The 26,380-nt window shown below is 39.4% G+C and overlaps 1 protein-coding gene across 17 annotated transcripts in view; it reads right to left on the reverse strand.

The window, feature by feature from the left end:
* Nucleotides 1-17,809: 17,809 nt before the first annotated feature.
* Nucleotides 17,810-26,380, reverse strand: part of tcf7l2 (transcription factor 7 like 2) — an 86,241-nt gene continuing 77,670 nt past the window's right edge. For 5 of the 17 annotated variants that reach the window (XM_039665043.2, XM_039665045.2, XM_039665052.2 and 2 more), the window contains 4 exons: nt 25,363-25,411; nt 24,646-24,696; nt 23,513-23,585; nt 17,810-20,220 (listed from right to left, as the gene is read on the reverse strand). In XM_039665043.2, the coding sequence (XP_039520977.1) occupies nt 19,779-20,220; nt 23,513-23,585; nt 24,646-24,696; nt 25,363-25,411 (615 nt within the window). In that variant the 3' untranslated portion in view covers nt 17,810-19,778. Of the gene's footprint in view, nt 20,221-22,387; nt 22,449-22,981; nt 23,055-23,512; nt 23,586-24,645; nt 24,697-25,362; nt 25,426-26,380 lie in introns of all 17 variants that reach the window. The other 12 variants (XM_089122232.1, XM_089122235.1, XM_089122240.1 and 9 more) reach the window with 8 other exon arrangements.

Genomic DNA, 26,380 nt, shown 5'->3' on the forward strand with positions numbered 1-26,380 from the left:
TTAGACCTGAGTGCAAAAATGAAGGCTCTAGCCCCTTCTGAGATATCGAAACTCAAAAATTCGGCCTGAAAAAAAAAAACGACAGTGGTACCCCTTACGTTTATTTTTTTCGGGCGAAAAATTAAGTTTCTCCAATCTTCCCAAAACTCTGGATTCTGATAGAGGGCCATGAGACTTAGACCTGAGTGCAAAAATGGAGGCTCTAGCCCGTTCCAGAGCTGAGATATCAAAACTCAAAAATTCGGCCTGAAAAAAAAACGACAGTGGTACCCCTTACGTTTATTTTTTTCGGGCGAAAAATTACGTTTCTCCAATCTTCCCAAAACTCTGGATTCTGATAGAGGGCCATGAGACTTAGACCTGAGTGCAAAAATGGAGGCTCTAGCCCCTTCCAGAGCTGAGATATAGAAACTCAAAAATTCGGCCTGAAAAAAAACCGACAGTGGTACCCCTTACGTTTTTTTTTTTTCGGGCGAAAAATTAAGTTTATCCAACCTTCCCAAAACTCTGGATTCTGGTAGAGGGCCATGAGACTTAGACCTGAGTGCAAAAATGGAGGCTCTAGCCCCTTCCAGAGCTGAGATATCGAAACTCAAAAATTCGGCCCGAAAAAAAAACCGACAGTGGTACCCCTTACGTTTATTTTTTTCGGGCGAAAAATTACGTTTCTCCAATCTTCCCAAAACTCTGGATTCTGATAGAGGGCCATGAGACTTAGACCTGAGTGCAAAAATGGAGGCTCTAGCCCCTTCCAGAGCTGAGATATAGAAACTCAAAAATTCGGCCTGAAAAAAAACCGACAGTGGTACCCCTGTCATTTTTTTTTTTTTTGGTGCGAAAAAATAAGTTTCTCCAATCTTCTTGAAACTCTGGATTCAGACAGACGGCCATGTGATCTTCCTCAGTACTCCACATAAAGTCAACATCTGAGATATTTTCATTAGCTATATGTCCAAACACTTCAGAACTGTATATTCTGCACATGAAAAAGTTTCAAAAATGTATCGGTACTGATACATATATATTATAAAAGAAATTTCAGTCAGCATCACTGAAAATGTGACTTCAGTTACAGGCTTTCAAACCTACTGTCCATTCTAATGAACAGACACATTTAAAAATTTGATTTAAAACGTGCAATTCTACAGTCGATTTTTAATGAATAAGTTCAATCTTTCTATTTTACATACAAACTATGAAATACTGGTAAAAATATATACAAAATATAAAATACACCTTAGAAAATGTTGCTTGCTTCTGTGTTTGGAGTGAAGTGCTGCCATGCTTCTCTTCAATGTAGAGTTTTTTTTTAATATAATTAAATACTACATGCAGAGCTTGTTTACTGGCATTTGATTGGATGACAAACTTCCAATCTCATGGACTGCAGGCTTTAAACTAAGTGAAATGCTCCAGAAGTTAAAAAAAGGGGGCTGACATGTGATGTCCATTGTAATGGACACAGGGTCTGAATGGGTTAAGGCAAATATAAAAAGATTTTAAATTCAATCTAGTGTAGGCTATAGTTTCCTCCTCGTCACACCAACATTCTATTAGTAGGTCATCCCCGCGTCCTGGCTGGCACACACTCATGCTCACATTACTTTAGTTTAAATTAATAAACAATAATTAATTATATAATAATTAAACTATAAATAATTTATTCGTATTATTTATGTGGACGTAACATTAACTAATTAACATTCATGAGCATGGACCTGGACCAATTTGTCACAGAAGTATACCACAAATAGGAACTATTTATCTACCGCAGATATTGATCAAGTCTTGTAATGGCTACAGAACAGAATTGAAACAAAGACAATCAATAGCATTGAAACCAGAAGCTAGACAATGATTGTATGCAGTGCTTGTTGAAATAAAGATTGAAAGTAAAGGTTAACTGCTGATAAGCTGACAGATTGTTTGTACTGAGAGTCATCATTAATAAATCTTATTGGCTTTAGTGTGGACACCATGTTCAAACAAAGACGCATTTAAGTAGATTAAACAAGTATTTTGCAGTGTTTGTGGAAACAGGATTGTGGAATATATAATGTGAAGTCTAATGAAAGTGCGTATCTATATACCACAAATGTCATTTCTCGTGGTATTTATATACGCCAAAAATGTTTGTTTGTTTGTTTTTTGTGTGCGTATGCTACGCAATGAAAACTGCTTGGGTATAAATGGCATGTCAATTGCGTAGAACCCTTTGCGTATAAATGGCACGAGAAATGACATTCGTGCTATGGATACGAACTTTCATGAGATCGGGCTCTGTAATCTTTATTTGCAGTGTAGGCTGAAGCACATCAAGCAACATGCACTGACATCAGAAAATATTGCTCCTTTACTGTTTGCACAATAAAATAGACCATTTTAAAATGTGTCTGTTTCACTCCCAAAACAGCTTCCTTACCCTGTGCAAGCACCCACGTCCGCAAACATGCACAGATTCACACACATCAGGTTTGATGGATGAGGAAATAGATGGCAAATTGCTGTGTCCACTCTGATGGATGACATCATTTGGCCAATGTGCTGATCATGTATGCCTAAAAGTTGAGTCTCCTTTTTCCTCCTCGCTTTGTTTACCATTGATTTTCCCAGCTTGTTATGCTCCCTTTCCCTTTGAATCTAATTCACGGAAAGGACCACACGATGAGACCCCGTCTCTACCCATCAGCCTCAGCTCCACACCATCCATCTCTATCTGAAGAGCGCTGGGCATGATAAATAAACATTCCCCCTGACACACACCTGTCATTTCTTCTAAATATTCTTCATTCTTTCAATATGAACCAATGTCCTCCATTCTGTAGGCTACATTTCACTGGGGTGATGTGAGTATTCGTTTCATGCCATTAGTTTTTGTAGGCTATGTAATGCAACAGCAGGAGGGCGGCGGAATCTGTGAATCCAGTAAGAGACATTTCCCAATTCTTATAGGCCTATATTTAAACTGGCATTACCATTACATCTATAAAATATGCATTCCAAGAGAAAAAAGAACTGAGTTCCCCTTGCTTTTGTGTCACTATGAGAGTTTGTGGCAGTCATGCATTCATATATTCATATGGGGTGCCAGGATGGGGACAGCTGCTGATTGATGGAGAACAGACTGTTGAGGTGTCCAGGTTTATGAGCCAAGCAACATTTGAATATTGAGAGCGTGTCTGTGTCACCCACCCCATATTGAGAATTATTTGACAATGCATTATGTTCAAAATCTGTCACACAAAAATATAAGCAAGTCCTCCCTAGTGTGTGAAAATTATGGCACGAAGAATGGCCTTTTAGACCTCCTCTTGGACCTTTTTCTGTCCTTTTAAGAGCCCTCTAAATAAAACGAAATGCCAAAAAGTTTGGAGACAATAATTTTTTTTTTTTTTTTTTTAAAGAAGTCATGCTCACTAAAAGGCTGGATTTATTTGATCAAAAATACAGAAAAAAATGATATTGTGAAATATTATTACAATTTAAAATAATGGTTTTCGATTTGAATATACTTTAAAATATGATTTATTTCTGTGACACCAATCTGAATTTTCATCAGCCATTACTCCAGTCTTTAGTGTCACATTATCCTTCCGGAATCATTCTAATATGCTGATTTGAAACTCAGTTATCATCAATGTTGGAAACAGTTAATATTTTCTGGAACCTCGGATACTTTTGTCTGGAAAAGAATAACACATTCTAACAAAAACTCACCCCAAACTTTTGAACATGGTGTATGTTTTTACAAAAGGTTTCTATTTTAAATAATGCTGTTTTTAAATGTTCTTAAAAAAGTTTTATTCATCAAACAATCTTGAAAAAGAACCATGTGTTAAAAACATATATTTATTAAAAAACACAACTGTTTCCCACATTGATAATAAGTGAAATTTTTGATTAAGATGATAAGATATTAACATTATTATCGCCAAGCTATTTTCATGCAGCACAGCACGACAGACACTGAGAGACCATTCGAATGTTCACGGCACAGTGAGTATGGAATCAGACAGAGCAAAGAGATTCCTGCTGACAGCTCTTGTGTAGCTCTGTGAAAGCGATCACACCCTGTTACAACATGGAGGAGGACTTTTGTCACAACAATAAATCAGGGGAGGGAAGGAACACGGCCGAGGCTGGTGAGAGCCACTCTAGAGAGATCAAGAAGCAGCTAATGAGGAATTGTTATATCCCAAAATTAAAGCCGGGATGTCTGATTTGTAAAGTTTTTTATTGAGCATATATACAGTTTTCAATCAACAATACAGGAGAGGCTCAAATATTTTTATATAACTGTACATATAGACAAAAACAAAAACAGACAAAGCGCAAGTAGAATAAAGTTTGGTAGCAGAAAGTACAATAATAATTCATATGAATAAAGTAAAAGGAAATAAGTATTTATACAGATACTGATTGTAAGAAATCTGTAAAGGGTTGCCAGATCTTATAAAAACCTGAGAGATTGTCGTCCAACAAATATCTAATTTTTTCCAAATGTAGAGTATTGGACATGTCCCGAAGCCACATTTTGTCGGTGGGTATTTCTGGTCCTTTCCATGACATCAAAGCCGGGATGTCTGTGAATGAAAAAAACAACACATGCAAATATTGTCTATTTTACACGATGCGATTATGATTTAATACGATTCAAAATGGCACTTCAGCAGACCAATCAGACAAGAAAAGGAAAATAATGCATTCAGTTATGGGATTCAAAGCAGAATCCAGGTTGGTAGAGGAATTCAGCTTGTGTGAGGATCTCAGCAGGAGGAGATAGAGAAACACCTCAGGGGTTAACAAATACATGCCCTTTACTATAATAACACGCAACCATTGTCAGACTGGAGTGGGCTTTGGAAATTCATTTAGCCGCTCAACAGCTTCTTTACCAAAAGCATGAGTCAATAACATATTCCCTGGAGTCATGTAGTTTTATTTTACATCTGTCAGTCATGTGTAGAGTGTGAAGAGAAGTGGGCAATATTGACCACTTACAGGACTTAATGGGCCCCCCAGGCCAACCCTCTCACCCACCCTCGTTCTCTCTTTCACATGCTCGATTTGACAATGATTTTCAGACTGTTAAGTAAAGATCTCATTTCTAAAGCAAACTAAAATGAAAAGAGTAACAAATCAAAATAAATATCCATCTTTCATACTATACACCATAATGTTGTGATCCCTAAATGTAATTCTAAGCATTTAAAATTTGTTTTATTTATTTAGACAAAATTGTATAGAATTTAGTGGTTATTGACTATAACATTCTAATAAAATATATGAATACATATTAATAATCATCAGCCAGAATTGTATTATAATATAATTTAGCAAAATTTTTAAAAATGAAATTAAATATATGTATAAATAATAAAAGCATCTCCCAATGCATGAAAACGTGTACAATGAAATTAAAATAAAGGCAGGGATGTTGTCACACTAGTAATTTGTCAAAATGGGAACCTGCCGATATTCATTTTATTAGTAACTTAGCAGCTTTTGTAAAAATCACTGGTCTTTTGTAAGTATCAATGGACTATTGTTCATGTTTTCACTCTTAGTTCTTCTTTGATGGCTAATAGCCAGACTTCTTACACAATGCAATTCATCAGATCAGACCCCACTGAAACTCTCCCAAACTCAGCAGGCAATTGTCTCTACTACTGTGAGGCAAGATTTAGTAATGCTTATGCAATTCTGCTCAACCATCACTGTTGTGCTTTTGACAGCAAACAAAAAGTTCAATCTTTTGTTTTACAAATAACATCAATGTCGTAACAATTTTGTGGTGGCTCGGATTATTTGTATTCTGGTGCCATCAATTTGTCAATATAAGAATAAATTAAAGTATAATTTAGAATGTTATAGAAAAATGCCACAAAATAAGGTTAAAAGTTGTACAAAAGTAAAGTACAAAAGATGTGCAAATTTGCCAGCTGTATAGAAGCCCCTAAAGAGACATGGTGAAGGTAAAAGATAGGGGATCGGATACATTACAAAAGTTTTGCGCTCCCACAAGAAACTTTGTGTGAGCTTGCAAAATGTTTTCATCAGAGAATACACATATGACCCAGAGGGAAGCATATGGAGAACACTGGGGTGTCCAGCCGGACATAGGGTGACCACCTGCTAATAAGCCCAAGGGGGGACAAGGGGTATGTTTCTGAGGGACAAGGTGGGACACTGCTTGGCGCGGCGGTGCCCCCACCCCACGGGCAGACTCTGATAGTGGTTTACCCATATCTAGAATTGTTACTATTGCCTTACTGTTTGTACATTTTTGAATAATTGTTCAAAAAAAGCACATACCTTAGCACATACGTTAATAATGCCCTATTCCCTAAACATGTTTTGCTGGTAGGCTATATGCTGATGCTCATGATAGGCCAACCAATGTGTATTTTTTTTCTAAATAAAGATGAATATTTTGAACATTCAATGAATTGACAAATGCACTTCCACTTACGATTTACTTTAGCTATTTAATTTTATTTATTTTTCATTACAATTAATTCACTTTAAATAAATAAAAATATAAAATTATAGGATTAACAGGAATTATAGTTGCTCAACACCACAGGAACAGTTTTTAAAAAAGTCGAAAAAAAGTCTAAACTCACAACTCCAGAGGTTCACGGAACGAGAAGCTGCGCTGTCATGACAACAATGAAAAAGTTGACATCAACCTAGTCGGCAGGTCATGTGGGAGTGGCAACCAGTGTTGGGGAAGTTCACTTTCTACATGAACTAGTTCAAAGTTCAGTTTACACATTTTAAAATGAACTAGTTAAGTTCAAAGTTTGCACAGAAATGTAAGATTTTTCCCATCTTCACCGACCTCGTTATAAAATCCGTTTAAATTATCATACGACCGCTTACGATGCCTTTGTCGACGGCGGCCGCGGTGCGACACTGATGGCTTGTGTTGCCAGATTGGGTGTTTTTTCGCTACATATTAAGCCCTGTTTACGGTGAGTTTTAGCCGAGTTTTCGCCTGGAAGGCTCTATAGAAATCTGGCACCCCATTAAACTGAGAGAGCGTGCGTTCACAGACACCAGAACGAACGAGTTCACACGTTCATCGGGACAGGCAGTAAACAATACGTTCAGCCTCGGTCTCGAGGATATAGAGTGACCGATTTTTTTTTTCTTTTTGAGAAAGCATTGATTATGCATGACATGGTCTCAATTTGCGGGACGCATGAATTGGGCTTCAAACGCTGTGCGCGCACGCGCTACGCGGGACGGGTGGTCACCCTAGCCGGACAATGAAGTAGGGTCTGTAGAAGCCGGAACTCATTTCTGCTGGAGGGACAGTCTCGATCGCACCCTTCACCAGTAGGGTAGCAACCTCCGCTCTCATGACAGAGCTATTGAGCTATTCAGCCACAGGTGTCGTTCCTGGACCACATAGATGGACATCACCTGACCCAAGGAGCAAGCAGCTACTTTCATTGCTCGGAGAGCAAGGTCGCTCGTAAAGCAGCTCATTAAATGGCCCTGGGTCAGTCCTGCCCTCGTGCATGTCCTTGAGCATCTAGGCCATGGCATGCAGTGATGTCGGCTCTATAGGATTTCACCACAAGCTTAGATGAAAAACTACAGGCTTCGGACGGGTGCTTAGGATCACGCCGAAAAGAAGCACTCTGAGAACACAGTAGCATCGCAAGAGCATTCAACCCCAGTATACCCATGGGCAACGGCCCCGTCGAGGGGAGGAAAGGCAGATGATATCAACGAGCAGTCCCAGGGTGGAGGGTTCCACACTAAACCGATCCTCGTGGCTGCCCGGAGAGGTGGCAGCACTGTCCGGCACAAAAAGAAGGCGTGTTTCGGCCCGCGCAAACATTCCCTAGTGTTATTTTGCAGTTCCAGAAAACAAAACCTGGTCTAAAGTCAGCGTAGTTCATAATGCTATTTTAAGCGCACATGCTTGGCCATCATGTAGCGAGTGCACTTTGATTCTCTCGTCAACACAGATGCAGCAGTTTTTATTTTTGCAAATCATACATTATAACAAGAAAACTTTTTTGCTACTTTGTAGTACTGATGGATCAGACCTGTTTGCCCAATAGAGGCAAAACACATATCTATATAATGTTTAACCAACGCTGATTTTTGTGGGTTTCTCCCATTTCTATAGAACGTCTTCTCTGTCTTTCACTGCCCTGACAAGAATGTCTCCTCAGCTGTGAACCGCTCCTGGCGCATGCCGGGTAAACCCACCATTATAATAACAATCCTGCCATGCAACATGTGCACCTGTTCTTAAAGGGTATGTTGGATGATTGTTTTATTTCACGTTACACCCAAACCACACCTATGAATAATGAGGCTACTTCAGACCAACCCCTTTTAAACTTGCGTCGGGCACAAGAATCATAATCCCACCGGTAAAATATAAACAAGATCCGCACACAAAGTTACCTGTGCTTTGCGCTTGATACTTGTGTTTCAGATGGTTAAAATAGGCCCACTTGTGTTTGCTCACAAAATGTTTCAAGTTTCCGAGCGAACGCAAAGCTTCTCGGGGTAACGCAAAACATTTGTGCGAGAACGCAAATGTTTCAATGGGCAAAGACATGGAAATCAGACTATATTTTTTGCCGTTGTTTGGCAGTCCTACCTATCACGAAACAAGCTGCCCGGAAATGTATGACCTTTAAATGATACTTAGTCTTAACCTTTTTATCCAAATGGAGTTATATATTTATTTGGAAAGTCTGGCTGACTGTGTAGGAAGGCATCTTGGTGGCTGTGCTCATATGGACACAGTCACTGTGGTTAAATCTCTCAGGTAAGCAAATATTTCATTATATGAAGCAAACATGAGCAACTCAACATGCCCTCAGTTTCTTTCCCTTTTAAAAACTTTTCTACCTTTCTTTCTGCATGCCCTGAAAAAGTCAAACTAGTTGTAAAATCCCTCTTCTTGCCCGCAGGACAGAAATCACCTAGCCACATGCCTGGTGGGCTTGCTCTAAGCTGAGCTGGTTTGAAATGCATGATTGCCATTCTCCAAATTCTCACTATTCCTCCGTTTCACTCTTTGTTGACACACAGATAAATGAGTAACACATCAAAGGGAGGTGGTCGTACTCTCTCTCTCGACCCACAGCACAGTTCCCCCCTACCTCAATCTTCTTTAATTTTACAGATAAAATCAAAGAGCCTCATTTTCACCTCTTCAATTGAAGCAAGGCACTGGACCATGGTGCTAAGAGGAAAATCAATCTGGACTAAGTGAGAGATCAAACTCGATTTGTACGTTTAGGATTCAAGTGACAGTATCTTCATTACGCCAAACATACCTATCAGCAAATGATGCACGAGGGACATGCTTGGAACTGTCGAACAGCATTTCAACCTGTTCAAGAAATCTTTTCAAGTGGTTTTCTAATGGTATTGAGCTACAGTGATTGGGCTAAAATTTAATTAGTGCATTATTAACATCCTACACTCACGCCAAAGTTAGTCTTGCAGTGGTATCCACGTTGTTTTTCAAGCAAAGTAAGCTATTTTCTGTGCATGTGTGAGACTTCTGACTCTATAGCTGCTATTGGGAAATAACGAGAAGAATTAAAAAAAAAAACTGCAGTAAACAGTAAAACTATTGGCACTACAAACCAGTGTGTTTATAATGACAAAAATACATTAAAATAATATGGTAAAAAATACCAGTTTGCAATATAAAGTTACTAGAAGTGGGTGACATCGGAAGCCAGACACATACAATTTCTAAATTGCCGCGCCTGCTCTTACGTTAAATACAAGGTAGATGCTGTTGGTGAACATCCCGATGCCACCCATGCTGCGATTAGATGAATATCTAAATAGGGAGTGTGTGCTTTTCTCTCAAAAACAAAATAAGTAAAAAAATAAATGACAGTGCAAAGAAAACAGAAGTTAAGAAAGCATTTGATCATGGTGCAATTCAGCACTCTGGTCAAGTCACACTTATTTATAAAGCACTTATATGCAATATATTGGTTTAAAACAAGCAGCTTTACAGTATTAAACATGAAACAAAAACACTGCATTGTCTCTTTCAGTTAGATTTAAAGCTTCAATGTCTACTTCACTGTTAAAAAATTATGATCAACAAGTTGTGACAACATATGTTTTTAGTACACTGCTTTAACTCATCAATATAAGTTAAGCAATTTTCAACTTTTTATAAGTTATACAAGTGGGAAATCAGCTCTCCAGAGTGTTCATGTACTCTGAAAAAAACTTTATTTTTAGCTTGATTTTGTTTGAAATGATGTCCCAGTTCATTCTTCGATTTTGGGACCTTTATGATGTCTTTTGTTTCACAGTGGAGGGTAATGTTATACATCGATTGCATCATGTCTTTTAGCTGTTAAGAAAACTGCTATGGTTTTTTTGTGCTTAATTCATAAAATTTCTTCCAAACAATCTTCTGCTGGGACACTGGGCTTCATCCATGTTTAGACTCCATTCACTCAAATCAGGTTGGTGGAACTTACCTCAGCATGACATCAGTGCTCCACAATGAGGAGCTTCAGGTGCCATCGTACAACCTTGGAATCAAATCAGCTATTCCCTATAGAGGAAAAGAGAAACTGTGCTTTACCATGTATTTATATATATTTTTTTTAAAGATGCCTGCTTTAAAAACCCTGACCAAGCAGCGGAAGCCAAGAATGTCACTCCTCTACGATACCCGTCTAATGAGGCTCTATAGCAAACTTTCAGCTCAACATAATATGAATTATTTGTCATCTGTGTGTGTGTGTGTGTGTGTGTGTGTGTGTGTCTTCGGAAAGGTTGAGTAAATCAGGATGAAGGAAAGCCTTGACGGAGAGATGTGGCATTAGCCCGAGGGCTCGTAGCACAGTGAGGGTAGTTAGCTCACAACACACTGCCATCATTAGGACTGCAGCCGGGCCACTGCAGTCACACACACTCAGAGCGCTATCAAAAACTCCCAGCGAATCAAGCAACACATGCCACCTCCCATTCGCCTGACTACCCTTCCTCTAACTATCAAAGCATCTCTTTATTTCTTCTCTACCGCACGCTAGTTTACTTTAGCAATTTAGTTTCAGTGATTGAATGTGTCTATACTGTTTGTTATGCTGTTCCACAGGGTCATAAAGTGTCTTTGAAAATGAACATTGGCATATTAAAATGATTAAGCACTGAATGCTAGAATAAATCTTTTACAGTAATAGTTCTTTCAAAAATGAAAATTATTTTGGTCTATTGGCGCTTTTGGTGCAGCTCAGTACGGCTCACTTTTGGCAGGTTTTCCCACTGTGTACAGGACATAATACTTGTTACTTTTTTAGTAAGCAGTACCAAGCAAGCAGTACCAACACTAAAATCCATAAAATGTGACGTGTAAACATTATAAATCACTGATTGGTCAAAGGACATCAGCGTCATTGGATTGGCAATACAAGACACCAAACCCGCTACATTTAAAAAGCAACAGCCACCGCAGTATCATTTGTTTATCATTTTTAAACGACTTGCTTTAAATGACCGTCACACGTAACTTAAAAAAAATAATGGCCTTATCTAGGTCAGTAGATGAGGTGGCGAACCAACTATAACAGTCTAAAGTGTATATTTATAGCCTTTTCTCGCAGCACTTGATATAATTAAACTTGTCAATTTGATGGCGGATCCAGAAAGGTTCAAACGACAATCACCAGAGACAAGTGGAGATTCACCTTTTGTAAAATGCAAAAGACTTAGTTCGGACTTCGGAGTGGCTACAGAAAAAAAGAGACTGCAACCAGACCCATGCCAAAACAAGGACACATATCGGAAGGACATTACATGTAGTCACGCAATGCTTGCTTATGTTGTTGACATTAACAATTTGAGAACAAAGTATAATATGACATGATATTGCATCATATGATAACTTATAAGCCATTGTTTGATTTAATCAGCGCGATTTACTGCAATGTCAGAACCAGAAAAAAAGTGGATGTTTTTTACTTGTTCAGATGACATTTTCGGTGAAAATTCTTATGTTGGTAATACTTCCAAAAAGAATAATCTGTGATTCTGAATGCCAGTATCCACATAGGCACTGACATCCTCAAACATTGTGTTCATCCACGCTGTGCCGTGTCGAGGGTGTTGAAGTACAACTCTCTTAATTCCGCGAATGACTGCAATTGCAGATTTCGAACAGAGATGGCAACAAAGAGGAAAAACGCCAGACTGCAGCTTTAAAGTCGGCGTGAAACGGAAGTTGACATTGTAATTTTTTCCTTGTCGTGACGTATATCCGAGTGAAACGGCTTCTGAAATTAGAAAAAATTGTAGGGCCGGGCTTGATTTCGTCCTTCGGGAACTGATTGGATCGTTGGAGATTGGGCGTTGCAAACAAAATGGAGGCAGATTTGAATGTGATTCTCTGAGAGGATACTTTTGTCGCCAGATAGCGTAGCAGGCATGGATGGCTGAAGGCGGCGAAGAAGACATCCAAATTTCTCTTTCTTACACAAAGCTATTTTACGGCTTCAGAAGACTTGGAATACATGACACCAGTTGTATAGTTTTTAAATAATTTTGTGGTAACTTTTAGTCCTTTTTTGGAGCTTCTCAGCTGTTGGTCCCCATTCACTTTGATTGCATAAAAAGAGCAGTGTGAGCATTCCTCAAAGCATCTTCCTTTGTGTTTCAAGCAACAAAGAATGTCATACAGGTTTAAAACTACATACATTGAGAAGCTGATGTCAGAATGGTGTCATTTTTGGATAAGACACAACTCAGACACCCAATCATTTAAATATGAAATGCATATTTTTGTTGTAATAAATGCCTGAGGTGTGTAATATGGAAGCCTGCAGCTAACGTTCTATATATCTGCGTATTTCCCTCATTGTGGTGTTTTGCATTTGATTGTAAAGTGTGACACATAATCCCGGCAGCAGTGAAGGCCTCATCATAAGCCCCTCAGCTCAGAATTACCATTCTGCTGTCAGTCCATTTCTCATCTGTTCCTCCACCCAAAGCTGTCCTGTCATCCAGCAGATTCGGGCCACCAGCAACACTCATCTCATTACCAAAGTACACAGTGCCTCTGTGGGATTCCGGCCCTGTCTCTGTCTCCTCTCTCAAACACACACATATACACTCAAGTTGTTTTTTTTCTTCTTCCCTGAGCTTAAAAAGTATAGAGTCTCCCAGGAAGTACTGACAGCTTGAGGCGACAACCGGATGAAGTGACAGTAGGAAGCCACTCATTATGATCACCTCTTCCTATTTCTTTCCTTTTCCTCTTTTTCATTTCCACCTTTTTTCCTCTCTCCTGTCCTTGATCTTCTTCCCCCTTGACCTGGTCATGATTTATTAACCAACACGTCCATGTCATACCTGCCACAGAGGAAAGCAGCGGACCACTCCAGTCTCCATAACATCCTTCCCATTTCTCATGCCACACAATATACACTGTTGTCTTTTCTCTACTATTGTACGATTTCTGTGAGCACTGACAACCAACCATCAGAACCATCAGAACCTACAAAACACAGTCTATCAAATAGCCAATTGACTGTTTTCACATTTTTCTCAGAAGCGGAAGTCATCATTGTCAGGTAAACTGCGGTGAATGAGAGAATCCAATACATTCAATTCTTTTCAAATTTGTATAGCGCATTTCACCACACATATAATTTCAAAGCAGCTTTACAGAAATTTCAGCATTTCAGAAATGTACATAGAAAAAATACAGTTAATTAATCATGTATTGATTTAGGGCCTAACATACCGCCAGCACTGAGTCATCTCTTCACAGGCGTTTAGTCATCTCATCGCAGGTGTTGGGGTATCTGAAGTCTCCGTGAGAGGCTGGAAACAAACTGGAGCTGACGAACGCTATTTACCTCCTATTTACGTCCCGAGATAACAGGAGAAAAGCAGATGGGAAATAATTAGCATAGCTGCTGTTCATAATGCATTCGATCTGATTCAACAGCAGTATAAAAGGTAAGCATGCCTGGCTGTACAAAGATTTAAAAATATTGAGGGTCAATTAACAGTGATGGATTTTTTTTAATTATTCCTTAATTAAGCACTATATGAAAGTCATAAACTTTGATGAGATGCCATATCTGAAATTAGATATTTTTAAATGTGTATTGTATTTTTTAAATCTTTAATTCACTAAAAACGTCATAAGTCTAGTTAACTATAAAGGGACATTGTGTAGGAATTGCTGCTCTATAGCGGGGAAAATGTATTTTGCATTCAAACACGTACATTTTTTTTTCAAATGCTTGTTGGATCTACGGTAACCATTGTGAACAAAAAAGCTATGACAGGATTAGCACTTCATAGAGTGTTCCTTCGGGTGAACAGGTTTGCTATTTCAAACAAACAGCAACCTGACACAACAAAAGAACTAATATTACAGAAAGAATTACTGACTGTGAAAAACATGAACTATTGTAATAAGTAGCTCAGCCTTCTTTATTCATTATTTTCTGAAGTAGCCTACATGCATTAGTTACCATCATCAACTTTTAACTATAAATGTTGACTAACACCTGTCTAGCTCTATCCACCTGGAAAAAGCTATCCCGACATTAACTTGTGTTTTTTGTAATCTCCGGTCACTTTCTACTTTTCACTTTTCTATTATTAAAATTAAATAAAACTATCTCGTGGCCTCAATATACTAACTCATGGCCTCAAGATAGTATCTTGAGGCCACGAGATAGTATCTTGAGGCCACGAGTTACTATCTTGAGGCCACGAGTTACTATCTTGAGGCCAAGAGTTAGTATCTTGAGGCCACGACTTACTATCTTGAGGCCTCGAGTTACTATCTTGAGGCCACGACTTACTATCTTGACGCCTCGAGTTACTATCTTGAGGCCAAGAGTTACTATCTTGAGGCCACGAGATAGTATCTTGAGGCCACGAGTTACTATCTTGAGGCCACGAGTTACTTATAGTATCTTGATATAGTATCTTGATATAGCCTCAAGATATAGTATCTTGAGGACACGAGTTACTATCTTGAGGCCACGAGTTACTATCTTGAGGCCAAGAGTTACTATCTTGAGGCCACGAGATAGTATCTTGAGGCCACGAGTTACTTATAGTATCTTGATATAGTATCTTGATATAGCCTCAAGATCGTGAGGCCACGAGTTACTATCTTGAGGCCACGAGATAGTATCTTGAGGCCACAAGATAGTTAATTATTATTATTTTTTGCCAAAGTGGGACTGGGGGGCTACGTACTTTTCCTTTTACAATCTATCTTTTGGACTTTTCTGGCAACAAGGATTTGCAATGCAGCCTTTTAAACTTGCCGTCTTGTGAAGCGCCTCTCACCGCTTTCAGTCACGTCACGCCGGCTCTGAACGAAAACGCATTGTGCAAACGCGTTTGCCTTGTACTTTTTGTCCCTCTCTGCTATTATAGTTTTTCAAGATGGTGGAACTACATGAAAGCCTCGATGGACTTACCCGTCCCATGTATATTAAGATAACAAATTCTTCGTTTCAGATAATTGGCAGAGGTATTTGTACACCATTGAGGACATATTTATGAATACAAATATTGTAAATTATGTAAAAGGTTACACATAGTCCCTTTAAGTCCAGAAAAAAGTTTAAATCCTGCTCACACAATAACTATAAATATACACCAGGCGGACTTAAATGTGTTATCAGGCAGACTTAAATGTGATATCTTAAATGTGTTTAGTCTACCTGTCTGCCGCTTTAAATGCTCGAGCTTGTTACAGCAGGATGGATTCTGATGGCTGTCCATGTTTTTATCGTTCATCAGCTGCATACAATCTTCATACAATATTTCTCTGTGCCATTATTGTTATAACTTAGTGTGAACTCTACTGTTCTTTAATATTGAGAATGCTTTTTAAAACTAAATGGCCTATCTTAATCGTTATCTTTATAGTTATTGTCCTTAGTGTGAATGTGCCTTAAGTATTCTACAACATCATAGGCAATATTATGTAAATCAGTATAGGCTACATGAAAAGTATATAATTCTATACTTAAAATCAAGATTTCTGAGAACATAAACAACACTAAATGTAAATCAGTCCAAAACACATTTGATCTCTTTGGCCTTTGAACATTTGAAAATGTTTCTTTGAACACAAACAAATAATAACTCATTTGTTTGACATCCTCTTGAACAGATCTTCCACAGATCGCGGTCATTCACAGGGATGAAGGAGAAGGATACAGCCTTTAATTTAGAGAAAATACACGCTGAAAGAGTACCTATGAAGTGAAAGGGAATTCGCCGGATTCAAAAGGTGAATTGATGGTTCTTCCAAGGTTAAGAGAGAATCCTAAAAGACACAGCATCACAACATAATAGCATAGAGTGGAGTTGTGTAGAAGAATAGGCAGTGATAGTTTGGTAAATGGACCCACCCTGAGTGCACCCTTTGGCAATAAATGCCTTATGTATCAGCCTTGAACACGCAGAATGCATATTTTCAGAGGAATTATGCTTAAAAAGAAAGTGGATGGGAACTGTGCTGGCAAACTAAACACAGCCCAGTCAGTGTCTGTGTGTGGATTACGGATTGCAAAATGCATCATTTAAATTGAAAGTTTTTTTTTTTTTCAATGACACACTGTTGAAAGTTCACAAGCCACAATGTAAATTACAAAATCCATGTAAATAAATAAATGGTTATTCCTAGTGCAATAACACAGATTTTGAGACGAATCGATACATGTTGTCTCAAAGCAAATATTATTTCACTGGCAGCACACTAGACAACAAATATGTCTAAAAGCTGAATCAAAATACAACTGCATATAAAATATGGATACAAAAACATGAATAATTCAGTGTTGAGGGTTTTCTTCTAAAAAAAAATTGTTTTTTAAAAAAAAAATAGGGTGCCCAAAGAACTGAATGATTAGGAAAGTGTAACCACATACTTCCTCATAACCTCTTGTTACCATTCAGGAAGGGATTTTTTTTTTATTGTCTCCTCTTCATCCTTGACCTTCCAGTACAGTACATCATGCTAGAAAAAATGATCTTCATTTGGATAAAATGAAAGTGAAAAGAAAAATCCTTTTGACCTCTATTTTACATGCATTTGTATTTGATTTAACATGGTGGATAATCACAGACATCAATCGTCAATTTTCGATTTTTCGAAGTTCAACTTTCGAAGTTCAATTGATCCTTTGCCCTTTGAGAAGAATTTTTGATATTCTTGTGAGGAAAAGCTTTGTAGAGGCTTTGGACAGTTGTCGAAGAGTGGTCTGAATTGACTGATGTCTTATGAAGTTTGTTTACTTCCATTCAGACAGAGACGATTCAGAATGTCCTCGAAAGGAAAAAAAAATAAACATTGCTTTTCTGGACTGAACAGAAAGCATATGTACTTGGATTGTTGACTAAATAACTCTTATTAAGACACATAGAACTCTTTAATAGACATCGCTGGATCTGAGAATTCGCAATGTCGAAGGCAGCAAGGTCTGGATGTTGTGTCGTATAGTGGCTTGTTTGTTCAATTTTAAAACGTTTGGCATCCAGAATATATCAGTAGTGTAATTAACTGAAAAGTATTTTTTGATTTGCCATATACAGCCATATACCGGATACAGCATACCTAGTACCAGGGTATAATATCTTTAGAAAGATAGGATCACCTAGGATCGCGTCATGTAACTGACGCTAAAGGGTGGCTAAAGGGTCGGATATTGAAGCATGGTATATATAGCTACATGTATAGCAATATATATAGTATATAGCTACAAATATAGCTACGTTTATCTAAATAAAGAGCAGATGACGACAGAAGGCAAGTTCACATACTAACTCATTTTTATTAATACAGAACTGCATGCTACAGAGACTGTACAGCATTAACATTTATTCATTACAAAAACATGGTTTTTGGGAACCATTTCAAATAATGGAAAAAACGGAAAACAAAAAAAAAAGGAAAAAAAAAAATCGAAATAAAAACAAACCAAAATAAAAATATAAGAGCATAAAAGAGAACAGGAACATCACAGCCGTTAAGGAAACATTCAAACTATTCATCATTAGCATCTTAATAAACCAGAGAAGTAATCGACGGGTTACAGTTGCGTCATGTCAACTACAATGGCACCGAATGAATGATTCTCTTGTAGCTTTTTTTACAGCTTCTTGCAACATCAACATGCCTATTTTTTCTATCTACCTATATGTAGTAGTGTACTTAAAAGTGGCAGTTTGTGTTTTTTTGTAGTATTTCATAGTTTTTTATGAACCTCCTAATATACATAATTTGGCCCTTGAGGGTTTATACAGTATGACGTCCGTCTTTTAAGTTTAAATTTTATTATTTGACAATCTGCTACCAAACACATTTGTTATAGCAACATTTATACTACATACATAGCAATCTATGTAACGTCACAGCAAATCATGGTTGAAAAAGAAAAGAAAAAACAAACATTGGACAACGAAAGAACCTACAGCGTCATAAGAGGTGGAGAGGAAATTATCACAAATTTTGGCACGGGAAAAATCTGTACACGATCCTACAGTTAGGCGGAGATGAGAATGTGCAATAGAAAAGAAGGGCTTGAGACGAAATTCGACTATTGAAGACATGGAACCCACCGTCCCCGTTTCAAGTTTCCTTTTCACCTATTGTAAAATGGCTTATAGATATGTCTCTAGAAATTAAGTTGTGCATACATCTGTTTGTTGTTGTTGTTTTTTTTTTGCTTTTTTGCATTTTTGCTTTTTTAGTTGTTGTTTTTTGAGAATCTACACTGTACTTTAGGTGGAATCCTGGTTTTCAACAAAACAAAATAAAATAAAATAATAAAAACGAAATAAAATAATAAATTCATGTTAAAACAAAACATTTGAAACTTCAAAACCTCCTTGTAAAAATGGATCATTTATATATATATATAAGTTGCTTACGTTAAGAAAAAGAATATTTATACAATGTATTAAGAAAACGAAAAGATTTCAAAAAGGGACAACATACAAGATACAACAAGCAATCTCTAAAGCAATAAATACTACTGGTCCTAGCATTGTGACAGTTTGTATTGAATATCCCAAACCCCCCCACCCCCACCCCCCCGTCCCACCCCACCAATCGAGTCCACCCACCCCAACCCGAGTCAACCTCCCTCCCCCTGGTAAACAACGACAAAAAAAGAAGGATAAAACAGATAACGCAATGGAACAATGCATATTAACACAGTAACCCCCCAAATTTCTGTACATTTAAACAAGAACAAGTAACATCACAATTAAAGTTGTTCCTCAGGCGGAGAGGTGTCTCCACAGTCCTCGTGCCCTCTGAGTTTTGGACAGCTGTAAAATGATTGGTTCACAAGCTCGTATTTAATACAAATAATGAAGGAGAACCAATTCTTTGAGAAAAGGGCTCACCGAATCCTCGCCTAGTTTTTAAATCTGTCTTTAAACGCGTCTATGTAAAACTACATAACAAGTATGCATTTTTCTGTTGTACAGCTGAAAAACAAGCAATAAAATCAAATAATCATAAAAAAACAACAAATCATAAAAATTTGGCAGATTCACAAAGCTATACTCTACAACTTAGTGTATTTAATTATCAATATTTAATCATAATAATTTCATTTTTTTAGATAATGACAGGTCAAATATTGACCAATGAACTTTGATAAAGAATTAACTAAATTTTCAAAGCCATATCGCATCAGAACACAGAATGAAAAAAGACAGAAGACTGACGGACAAACATAGAAAGCCAGTTTAAAAAAACGACAAAGCTAGTCTATTGACTTAGTTACGAGTGAAAGGGGTTGCGTCGGGGTGGAGCTGGGCAGCAGAGAGTGGGAATGACAGACCGATGTGGGCCTGGAGGAGGCGGAGCCTGTGGGTCGGGACGACGGCACATCTGAGTGGTCCAAGGAGCCGTTGTGTGCCGAGCCGGATGTTTTGCCCGCCCTAGAGTTGTCCAACAGAGCTAAGGGTGGAGGCGGAGCCATGGAGAGGTGTTGGTGTTGGGACGACGAAAGCAGGGGGGGCGGTTTCATAGTCAGTGAGAGAGGTTGCATTTGTTCAGTCTGTGGTTTGGACTCTTTCGAGGACGGGGAAGGAGAAACCATGGAGGGGGAGGATGGGGGGGACTCTAGTAAGCTTCCGTCCGAAGAAGGAGGACTGGCACAGCTGCCTTCACCTTGAATGTAGCGAATGCACTTCTTTTTTCTCCTGAAAAGAAAGGGGGGGGGGGGGGACATGTTGAATCTCTTGGTCCGAACAACAACAGAGTGAAACACACAGAGCCCTAACGTCCATTCGAATGCACATATCTTAAAGTCGGGACACCCTTTCTGATCTCATTAGCAACTTTTGGCGAACCCACTTTCAGACTTTGCATGAAAACGGACGCTAGAGCTGGACGAGATTAGCGGTCTCGCTCTCACGTGGTGTCACACGATTACATGCAGAGAGGACAGGACAGTGGGAGAACGGGAGGAAGATGAACAGACCGAATGAGGATGATGAAAGAGGTGAGGCCTACATCTCTCTTTGTTTTCCTTCGGCGGCACAACGCAACTCCAAACAAAAGAACTCCACCCCGGTTTCGCAAACCGCGAGGGGATCCATCCGGTTTACACATCAGCTTGAATTATTACACTCCTCTTTCTCCCTTCTTTTTTCCTGTCTTTTTCCTTGCATTCCTTCAGGGGAAGTTCAGATGGTGGGGTAAGAGGTTAGAGAGAAAGCGCTACTCTCAGCTTGCCCTTAAGACATATGTGTGAGCGCTCTGCACAGAGGTCGTGGTGCCATGTTTGCATTTCTGCTCGGGTCAGGACCCTCTCTCGTCTGCTACGCCTACGGCCAGCCATTCCAGCCAGCCACATCTCACCAGCGCCAAGCCAGCGCGCCGTGAGGTAGGGGTAGAGAGAGAGAGAGAGAGACGAGAGAGAGAGACGAGAACTGATAGGGTGAGAGAAAGCGAGAGGAACGGAGAGAGCGGGAAAACCTCAGTGTACCTTGCCCTACCTGACCTGACCAATCCTCCCCCCCTTCCTCCCCAAAAACTCTCTTTATCCTGCCTAAAGGGCGAGCTCAGTGATGCAGCCGAGGCTAACTCCAAAAGAGAAAAGAAAGAGAGTAAAATAAAAGGGAATTAAATCAAAGACAGGGGGAGCCAGAGAGTTGCGGGAGAATCGGGTTCAATTAACCGACTTCTTAGTGGTTTCGTCATGACAATAACAGCCAGGTAAGGATTGTTTCTCAAGTCATACCCCTGCCTGCTCTTATGCGTGTTGGTTTCAGACGAAAGTGCGAAAAAAAGACAGAGAGACAGTCACGGAGGTAGATGCACACTATGATGAGGAAAAATGACAAAAAGGGGGCGATTTTGGGGCGGAACTCTCGTCACGGCCACTTAAACCCATTTGGTGTACGGTGGAGGGGTCTGCACACAACAGACTTAATACAGAGGAGACATGGCACTTCAGGGTCAAAGATGGGTGAATAGAGACAGAGGTGTGTTTGTGTGATTCGTCTGCTACTCTAACCCTATACCCTGTGCCGTACATAACTGTACAGCTCGTACGGTGTCGTGAAGTTACGAACGTTTCGGATCTGTCAATGCGCAAACTGCCTGGCAAACGGCAGCAAATAAGTTAATATCCATTTTTAAGAACCACATTGATTCTATGTATCTCCCTGTGTTCCTTATTGATTTAAAGGTCTCTGAGGGAATTTCTCCTGATGCATCTTTCAGGAAACAGAGCTGAGTGGGGTCTTTTAACCTTCCAGCTCCCTAAATCAAGACGCAATTACCAGCGTTTCTCTCAGCACAGCCCAAAAAAATGCACAAGCTATTCCTCTGAATAACAAGCAGTGCTGATGAGCGGCACTACACCCCTCAAAAAATACCACCCCATCAACTGCAATAAAACAGTTACTGGCTAGTAGGGTAGTTTGAAAATTGAAAGTTTAAAAAGCATGAGCGACAGTGTTTATATTTTTTCCTCTGACAAGAGTGACACGAGCGAATCAAATCAAAGGGAATCCACAATCTACAAAATAAATACCAATTATCATCGTCCCTCAGTGTGTCTAACAACATTAAACTGTACCTAAACGTCTAATTGAAAATATTGCTTTTCATTATCATAGTTTTATGCACAATACAGTTTTGTCAGAAAGATTTTCCCCAAACCTGGGCTAAAGAGAGTGGATTTTGGAGAATCAGGTGGATTTCTAAACTAGAAAGGATTATGGAGGACAAGTAGAAAACGGACAGTGGTGTATCACAACAGCACAACGTCTGATGTCCACGATGAGGAAAGGATGAAAAGGAAAGAGTGCACAAGCATGACACAGAAAAGGGTATTACTTAGCAGAAACAAATACCTACCATCCACATATTCCCAATTCAAAGACTGCTTGTATTAGAACAGAAAGACAAGAGGTTGGGACTGAATAAAGGGTTATAAGAGAGGAGTGGAGAAGGAAGAAGAAGAAGAAGAAGGGGAAGAAAAAAAGAGAGAGGGGGGATGAGATGGCATCACCCCAACCCTGCCCTCCACAAAACAAGTGGCTACATCACACAGTTCTAATAGAAGTGACTGGGCAGAACAGTACAAAACAGCAGATTAGTTCCTTGGGCAGAAAAACCCGCAATGTTGAAGTATACTGATATAAAAATAGTTTTTTTTGCTTGAAATTTGAACCACAATGCCTTTGTAATTATTTTTGTTTCGTCATTTTCTGCCCAAGGGTTTAAGTTCGTCTGAAGTGATTCTAAAGTCATAAAAGGACAGAAACAAGTAAGAAAGAAGTCTTTGCAAACATATAAACTGAAACAAGGCCCCGGAGATTGAAGTAGGAAAGCATAATCCATGGAAAAAGTGTCGAGAGAAGAAAAGATGATTGTTTCGGTCATCTTAAAATCATCATCATCATCATCGTATTTTAGATGTTCTCCCCAAGAGTGGGGCTGGGAATATACCTGCAGGGTTTGCACCATAAACCCAGCTGGTCAAGCCCGAACAAGGCACGACACTTCTTAGGAGTATTTGCATCTGTTATCCATTGAGGAACATAAAAACACAACAAAGAAAGAAAGAAAGAAAAAAAAAAGCACATGTCATTGGACACAAAAGGCATGGAGCTAGAGCAAATGATTCAGCTGTGGACATTGGTACCGTCCCTTCCCAAAAACTTACCATGACCAGCCCATCTCAACCCCCTGGCCACACCCCTCACCCGGAAATAAACTCCGCCTTTTTGTTTAACCCCGCCTCTTTTCAATTTCAAAAAGGAGTACTATGTGAACTCCTTTTCCACACACTCACACACAAACAGCCATTTCACCAAAAACAAACCCCATCTCCCAGATTTGCAGAAGCTGATTGGCAGAGGAAGTGGCATGGAGAGAATGCGAGGTTGAGAGAGCCAGAAAAGTGGGAGGAGGTACCAACGAGAGAGTTCCCCAGCTGTCACCTGCTCTAGCACGCCTGCCGCCACACCAGATACACACCTGCATGGACCACACCAGTTATTCTGCTGGTCGAGCCCGAAGCGTGCGCGACACTTCTTTGGGGCGCTCAGATCTGACGTGACCAAGAAGGGAAGAGGAAGCCAGTGCAGAGGAGAGATGGAATCAGAAAACAGAGCGGGAAAGAGAGATAAATTGAATCCAATGACAGTCTTTGCACTACTACTGTATATCTCCTACACATAAATCTAAATAGTGCAGTAATGCATTTACAGACATATTTGACCATATTTTGTTAGTCGTACAAAGAATTAAATTCAAAATCAAACTGTGAGAAACAAATATGAAAGTAAATGAATGACAGAAATCAGATCAGCACACAATGCATGCCTTTCATAACCAAGGCTCTTTGTGAATAAATGCTTGTTTGTTAAAAGGTAAGCAGGGCGGGATGCGGCAGATATGGATACATAACTGCCATATATAATCTGTCTAATCTAGATTAGAGGAGGTGATAGGGACAGGTTGTTGAGGCAGCAGTAGCAGGGAGGAGCTAAAGGAGGGAGCTAGAGCATTAGTTTAAGCCAGGGAAAGCTGCTTCATAAACAGGCCTGGCCCACGTTCATCCACCTCCAACAGTAGTCCAACTGAGCATGGGTAGACGAGTGTTTGAGGAGGGCGAAGGCGGGGCAGATCGAGAGGAGATGGGGCATAACCCGCACTCATGCTGAGGAGGCGCAGGGGCAGCTACTGAAGGCAGTAGATTAAGGAGGTTTACCCTGATAACAACATCTCTGGTTATTTTTAGCATAAAGAGGTCTTTCCTATAAACATACTGCAGCTGCATGCGTAGAGTTCTGAGATCTTTTATCTTTAACATAATAACACATGACTTTTAACATAGAAGCATCGTCTGATGAAATTGTGCGTATAATGAAAAATGGAGCAAAGGAAACAACTGAAAATGAGCAAAATAAAAGTAAAGCAATGTATTCTTCAAGAGAATTACTGAGCTTAGCAAATAAAACATATATGTACATGTAGCATTATTCATTAAAAGAAAGATCATTAAATATTTGATATACTGCACAAGCACAAATAAATAAATACATAAAGAACCAAAAAAAAAGGGAAAAGGCAAGTTAGTAATTTAAGACTCAAAATGACATTAGCACCTGTAATCGGAGGGAGTGAAAGGCAAGGGTTTGGAAAATATTCTCTGTGTTCTGGAAAAAAAAAAGAACAAGATACAGAGGCCTTCAAAAGGTGTCCATGATGGAGAGAGACCGCAAATACATTCTTCCAGGACAGTTTCTCACAATAATCAGCATCATTAAGAAGAATGGTCAAAGTGAAATCAAATCAATGTAATCAGCAAACCTCCTTAATTGAAAGATGTGGGTGAATTTAAAAAACAAACAATTTTCATCACTATATAAACACAAATATACAACAACAAAAAAAAAAGCATGCAGCAGGCGCAGCCCAAAGTTACGTCCACAAAACCACATAAGCACAAGCATGGGCGGCACATTCGGAGGCTGGCACTCGGTCACAAGGGTGATCAACTCACACTCTCAAAACATACATATCATAGTATGATAAATGCTGGAGGGGGGCTGGGCAGCTGGTGAGAGGGGAGGTGGGGGGGTCATGCATATTCAATGTTATTAATGCTCAACATGGGGCAAGGGGAGGGGAGGGGGATAACAAGCAGTATATCGTGTAAATATTGCATTGGGTAGCATAGCTATGTACAAAATGAGGCAGGCACAAAAAAAAAAACAAGAGATGAGACAAAAAAAAAAGGCTGGACTTTCATCTTTGAGATGTCACACTTGTGACAGATGATGGGTCTGCTTTAATATGAGAGATAATTGCAGCTCACTTACCATTGCCCTCTCCTGCCTGCTTTTCCCTTTTTCTCTTCTTCTTTTTCCCCTGATAGTTACCCGCCAGAAAAAGAGAAATAGACAGGAACCTTAGTTATTATATTGCAGAAAAGACCGAGACATGAAATGAACAAGAGAGGCCAATGTTTTCACTGATTTATTTATTCATGTAAGAGCCTGAAGGTTTGAACTGCCACTGCAGGACAGAACAGAACTTTCCCTTTCTTTCCCCTCGTCCTATTTCTCTCCTTTTGTTTATTCCTTGTTGTCTCGCTGCTGCTTAGTTTTCCTTTCATTGCGAAACGATTGGATTCTCTTGAGGTTTCTTTGAGCGAATCAGTTTACTGGAGGGGAAGAGCAGAGCGAGAGAACTTTCGTTGCGTTTGTCCTCGAAAACAAGCTATGTTTCTGCCGGACGAGTCCACGACCACTGATTTCGTTGAGGCCCAGGCAGAATGATTCTTTTGCTCCGGTTGAGGAACTTTGACTAGGAGGGCCGAGATAGACTTGGTCAGACTCCAAGGGGAGATGACAGGCTGGGCGGTGGGGCCGTTTGTCAGGCGCGAAAATCCGGGAAACAGTAAACGGTGCGCTCGTTCCCTATTTCTGGCGGCGGAGAGAGATGTCCTCTTTCATCAAAGCTGCAAGGCGTTTAGGCCCTGTGGTTATTTAATTACTCTGATCTCAGCTCGCCTTTCTCTTTTTAGGTGAACCAGTGGAATACTAATGAAAGCTGAGGAAAATCGCACAGTACACGGGGGGGAAAAAAACCCCAGATCTGACTTACTCAGAAAAAGCACATGTACAGCAAATAGATCTAAAATAAATCTAAATACTTCCAGCTAGGCTAAGCTGGTCTTAAAATGGTTTTGAGCAACTAAACCAGCATAAGCCAGATAAGACCAGCCAACTACCCAAATTAAAGGATACTCCACTTTTTTTGGAAATAGGCTCATTTTACCACTCCCCCAGAGTTAAACAGTTGAGTTTTACCGTTTTCGAATCCATTCAGCCGTTT

The sequence above is a fragment of the Pimephales promelas genome, chromosome 17 (assembly GCF_988280905.1).
Source record: "Pimephales promelas chromosome 17, fPimPro1.hap1.1, whole genome shotgun sequence".
Lineage (NCBI taxonomy): Eukaryota > Metazoa > Chordata > Actinopteri > Cypriniformes > Leuciscidae > Pimephales > Pimephales promelas.